Source organism: Salvelinus fontinalis, chromosome 9, assembly GCF_029448725.1.
Source record: "Salvelinus fontinalis isolate EN_2023a chromosome 9, ASM2944872v1, whole genome shotgun sequence".
Classification (NCBI taxonomy): domain Eukaryota; kingdom Metazoa; phylum Chordata; class Actinopteri; order Salmoniformes; family Salmonidae; genus Salvelinus; species Salvelinus fontinalis.
In genome coordinates, this window is record NC_074673.1 from 9,371,346 (window position 1) to 9,377,345 (window position 6,000).

The following is a 6,000-nucleotide window of genomic DNA, read 5'->3' on the forward strand; positions in this document are numbered from 1 at the left end:
TGAGAGAAACCCTAATCTGTCCATTCAAATAAGAAAATAATAGACAATATAACAGAGTTTATATTGTTCAAATAACAAGTATTAGACAAAATATCACAAGGCTAAATGTATGATATAGAGTGCCTTTGTGAAGAGATATCATACTTTCCATCGATGCCATTATTACAACCAAGGTGGACTGGAGCTTTACGTCAATAGAGACATAACAACCTAACTCTACTGACCTGTTCTGGTGTGACTGTAGGCTTACATAACAACCTAACTCTACTGAACTGTTCTGGTGTGACTGTAGGCTTACATAACAACCTAACTCTACTGAACTGTTCTGGTGTGACTGTAGGCTTACATAACAACCTAACTCTACTGAACTGTTCTGGTGTGACTGTAGGCTTACATAACAACCTAACTCTACTGAACTGTTCTGGTGTGACTGTAGGCTTACATAACAACCTAACTCTACTGAACTGTTCTGGTGTGACTGTAGGCTTACATAACCACCTAACTCTACTGAACTGTTCTGGTGTGACTGTAGGCTTACATAACAACCTAACTCTACTGAACTGTTCTGGTGTGACTGTAGGCTTACATAACAACCTAACTCTACTGAACTGTTCTGGTGTGACTGTAGGCTTACCTAACAACCTAACTCTACTGAACTGTTCTGGTGTGACTGTAGGCTTACATAACAACCTAACTCTACTGAACTGTTCTGGTGTGACTGTAGGCTTACATAACAACCTAACTCTACTGAACTGTTCTGGTGTGACTGTAGTAAGTCCTGTACTGTAACTGTGATGTAACTGTTGACATTGAGCACCAGCGTCTACACTTACAGGTGAAATGAGATGTTATTATTTCACATTTATTTAACTTGTATAGCTCTTTTCATTACATAAAATAATCTTAAAGTGCATATTGTTAAAGAAAGATACATACTGCTATGTTAGTGGCTGCCTTATGCTTAGACATAAAAGGGCATAGTAAAACACAGATAAAACACTGATGGGTGTGTGTGTGTGTGTGTGTGTGTGTGTGTGTGTGTGTGTGTGTGTGTGTGTGTGTGTGTGTGTGTGTGTGTGTGTGTGTGTGTGTGTGTGTGTGTGTGTGTGTGTGTGTGTGTGTGTGTGTGTGTGTGTGTGTGTGTGGGTGTGTGTGCATATGTACTGTGTGTGCGTGTTGATGAGGAGTAATTGGTTATGTATCGCTCACTCTCTGATCATCTGATCATTCTATGTGCTCTTCCTGCACTCTGTGTATAGGGGGATGTGGGTGTCAGGCAAGGTAAGGAAGGGTACTGCTAGGTGTCAGGCAAGGTAAGGAAGGGTACTGCTAGGTGTCAGGCAAGGTAAGGAAGGGTACTGCTAGGTGTCAGGCAAGGTAAGGAAGGGTACTGCTTGGTGTCAGGCAAGGTAAGGAAGGGTACTGCTAGGTGTCAGGCAAGGTAAGGAAGGGTACTGCTAGGTGTCAGGCAAGGTAAGGAAGGGTACTGCTAGGTGTCAGGCAAGGTAAGGAAGGGTACTGCTTGGTGTCAGGCAAGGTAAGGAAGGGTACTGCTAGGTGTCAGGCAAGGTAAGGAAGGGTACTGCTAGGTGTCAGGCAAGGTAAGGAAGGGTACTGCTAGGTGTCAGGCAAGGTAAGGAAGGGTACTGCTAGACTAGTGTCAGAGGAGGAACCAAAGAGCTGCCATACTGTGATATCTGTTAGATAAACAGTAACTAAAGCCACTTGGAGAAAAAGGCCTGTTGTAAAATCCATCCCAGGATTACACCACTGTCCTTATGTGTCTTCTAAACGGTTATGAGCTGTCATAAAGCCTACATAGTGATGTCATAACATATCATAGGATAATTTTTTTGTGCCATATGCAGTGATTTTGATCAGTTAACTGTAGATTGTATCCTGGTTCCGTTGGTCATTTTTATGCAATGTGATATAAGCTGACATAACCTTTTATGAATGGTAATAACACATGTAGTAAATTATTAATAATCATTATTAAAGCTTTATGAAGGAGCGTTCACCTGCTATTCACTGTCATGAATCATAACCTCACAACGATTTCAATGTTGTCTAACTAATGCAACAACAAAAAAAGCGTTATTTGCCGTTTCTTCATTTGTTTGCAAAATTGTGATAATTTGTATTTTTTTGCTTTGAGTCATTTGGCTGAAAATGTGCTTTTCATATTTGTTTATTTATATCATTGCCTTGGATTTTCTGTTTTTCATTGCAACCTTTGTTGGTGAGAAAAGTTTATGTCTAGCATCACAGCACATATGATTATTTTCCACCTCATGTTATGCTTTCATTAGGATTTCAGAACAGGTATGATTTTGCTTGAATTCCCCTGTTGCGTGATGGAACCAACTAATCGATCATGTCTCAATTTTTTTTTAGACTTGGAGCAAAGTAAATTCTGCTACAGAAAATAAATCCGCTGCAGTGGACAGAAATGTTAATGACTATCAGATGTAGTACTATTTGAGTAAATATTTAAGTATTTATACAATATTATCATAAGTAACTAAAATTGTAGACTGATGGGATAGATCAATGGATCAGGCCATACTTTCCATATTAATAAGGAAATGACAAAACTACCAAAGGTAATTTGACCTGGGAAATCAAAGTCAAATGAATTGGCGGCCCTTCAACGCTCCATCTAAAAAAAAAGGCCATGCACTAAACTCCTTGTCTACATTCTCATGTCATCATAACACCTGCATGTCCTTTTCTCCTAGTGACACTGAGGACCATAAGCCGTTAAAAGGGAGCCGCACACCTTCTAACGGGACGGTGCACAGGGACAGCAGTGACGACAGTTTAGTTGACTATGGAGGTGGAGACGGACAGTTCAACGAGGATGGCTCTTTTATTGGGCAGTACAGCGGAAAGAGCTCCATCAGGGAAACTGCTGAGGCCCCATCCCCAGTTAATACAACCGCTATGAACTCCTTTGTGTAGCCAGTCAACTGGTCAGCCAGGCCACTAGGTGGCGCTACAGTATATGAACTCCTTTGTGTAGCCAGTCAACTGGTCAGCCAGGCCACTAGGTGGCGCTACAGTATATGCAACTTTTTTGTGTAGCCAGGCCACTAGGCAGCGTTGCAGATTCTTATATATTCTTTGCGTGGCTAATTAGACGTTTATCCTCCCAGCCAATAGGAGACACTGCGGTGACTGTTCCATCCCCCATATCACAGGGCAATCACATCATTGTGTGGCTTATCATCATCATCATTACATGCCCCACCCATCTGCACCCAGAACTACCAATGAGAACCACCCTGCTGTCACAGATACATAAGATACACATTGGAGATACTAGATACTCCTGGAGGACTACGATTCTTATACAGTGCATGGAAATCCTGAAATGATGTACATCCATATATTAACATATTGAGATTAACACTAATTAGTATATTACACGGAAGATATTGTCTATCTTGGACTACTATGCGGTTCACATTTGTATTATTTACCATATTGTTTTTCCAGTCAAAGCGTTATCTTTTTTTTTTTTTTTTTTTTTTACCTTTATTTAACTAGGCAAGTCAGTTAAGAACAAATTCTTATTTTCAATGACGGCCTAGGAACAGTGGGTTAACTGCCTGTTCAGGGGCAGAACGACAGATTTGTACCTTGTCAGCTCGGGGATTTGAACTTGCAACCTTCCGGTTACTAGTCCAACGCTCTAACCACTAGGCTACGCTGCCGCCCCATCTTGATATTATTGTGTATGTTAAAGGTACTTTTTGTCCCTCAGGGTCACGATAAAGAGGCATCGATGTCTTTGTGGACCTAGTGGTGAAATGAGTTACTAAATGTATGGCTATTATTCTATGTATTTTTGCAAGACGGGCAGTTTGTACAGTTTATATAGTTGTTGTTGCAGAAAGGTTGAATTAACAATCACATAGTGAAAGGTTGAATTTACAGTAACAAAGGTAAAGGTTGAATTTACAGTAACAAAGGTAAAGGTTGAATTTACAGTAACAAAGGTTGAATTTACAGTAACAAAGGTAAAGGTTGAATTTATAGTAACAAAGGTAAAGGTTGAATTTACAGTAACAAAGGTTGAATTTACAGTAGCAAAGGTAAAGGTTGAATTTACAGTAACAAAGGTAAAGGTTGAATTTACAGTAACAAAGGTAAAGGTTGAATTTACAGTAACAAAGGTTGAATTTACAGTAGCAAAGGTAAAGGTTGAATTTACAGTAACAAAGGTAAAGGTTGAATTTATAGTAACAAAGGTAAAGGTTGAATTTACAGTAACAAAGGTAAAGGTTGAATTTACAGTGCAGGATTTTGTACAGTATGTACTGTATATACAGACAGAGAGCTCCTAAATGTATTATTCTTTTGCTGCGAAAGCAAATGCTGATGCTATTCACGCCCTCATGACGTCATCCTCATGACCTTTGACCTGCATGTGACCTCATTTCCTGTGGTTGCAACTCACATGATCTCACCTGACGGTGACCTTATGGCTCTTCTTGTCAGACCCCAAGGGCATGTACTGGCTTCCAACGGCAGCGTTTTTTTTGCTTTTCAAAATGTCATGTTCATTTGTGGTGCTTCATGGGTGGCCTTCAGCAGTAGTGTGCCTCAGAACTCTGATTCAGTTCAGTCTAGATTCATTTAAAAAAATACTGTTTTACCCAGAGTTCAGTGAGTGCAACGGGCACAAAGCCAGAGGACTGTGGAGTCACACTCTTGGGAGCATGAGTTCAGTAGGGAGGGATGAAACGATGGAGGACATCATAAAGGAAGGAATACTTCATATAGTCATATTTTAAAACGCTTTCCAGTGCTTTTTCTCAGATATGGGATTTATTTTCCTTCCATCAAGCGGCATAGAGCAGCCATATTAGACACAGCAAATGCATTTTATGTTTAAAATTCCTTGTTGTTTTCAAAGGTTCTGGTCATCTATGAAGTGTTTGTAATTCTGTGGTGCGTATGTGCGTGTGCACGTGTGTGTGTGTGTGTGTGCTGTTGTTGAGGGGATATTGGTCATGCAAGGAAAGAGGTGCTCACTCGTATGAAGTACATTTGAGGGCCTTTGAGGTGACAAGGGTTCGCAAGCTGTTTTCTTTTCTTAACTTGCATCAAGTTTTACGTTGTTGTTTTTTTTGTTTTTTTTACAGAAATGTCAATTATTTGTTAAATTTGTAAATATATAATTTTGAATGTACAGAGAAACACAGCTAGAAGAGCTTAAAGGGATGGTTCACCTAAATTACAACATTCAACAACCTGAAAGGAAGAACTGTGCATGAAATAGTTTGAGAGAGCTGTGTTCAATATAGGCTACTATATATATATATATATATGTTTTTTTTCGTTTTTATTTCTTTTTTCATAGCTGTGAACATTGTACATTATTGTAACTAACAGGACAAGATGTTGCCCATGAGTTCAGATTGAAGTTTTTTTTCATTTGTCAGCAATATAGTTGTGTGTTTCTGAAATGTCACTTCTCTGTATTAAATGAAACCATACAGTACTCAGTAAACTTTGAGATTTAATGTACTTTGGAGTGTTAGATAAGTACTATAATGTACTATAACATTGTGGTATTCTGCTTTATGTGGGTTATTCAAGCACAAAGTCTACCAAACTCATCCACTTTGTGACAGTATTGCAAAACGGTTATATTCTTATTCAAAAACAGTTTCAAGGTTTTTACTAACAATTTATGTCTCTTTTCATTTATATTTAAGTTTCTCCACTTTTAGTGCAAGAATGAAGTGGAAATATAATGAATGAATAAAATCTAATGATCTGCTTTGATGTCCGTTCTATCTTTTACTGTAAAGCTTCATTCTGACTGTTCTGATGTCCTGCAAGCAAACGGAGCGTTGGACCCAATGAGTCCCATTTTGGACGTTGAGTTACAGACTTCTGGGTTGTACCGTTGTATTAGTCTTCTGTATCAACAGATACCAATCATTAGTCTGTGTGATTAACGGGAGCTGAGCTAGAACGGTGATT

At 39.1% G+C, this 6,000-nt stretch overlaps 1 protein-coding gene across 22 annotated transcripts in view; it reads left to right on the forward strand.

Moving 5' to 3' along the window:
* The window catches only part of LOC129862032 (neuronal cell adhesion molecule-like), a 127,907-nt gene extending 122,113 nt beyond the window's left edge, over positions 1–5,794 (forward strand). For 20 of the 22 annotated variants that reach the window (XM_055933323.1, XM_055933332.1, XM_055933329.1 and 17 more), the window contains one exon: positions 2,742–5,794. In XM_055933323.1, coding sequence (XP_055789298.1) covers positions 2,742–2,964 — 223 coding nt within the window. In that variant the 3' untranslated portion in view covers positions 2,965–5,794. The remainder of the gene's footprint in view (positions 1–2,741) is intronic. The other 2 variants (XR_008760712.1, XR_008760711.1) reach the window with 2 other exon arrangements.
* The last annotated feature ends 206 nt before the right edge of the window (positions 5,795–6,000 follow it).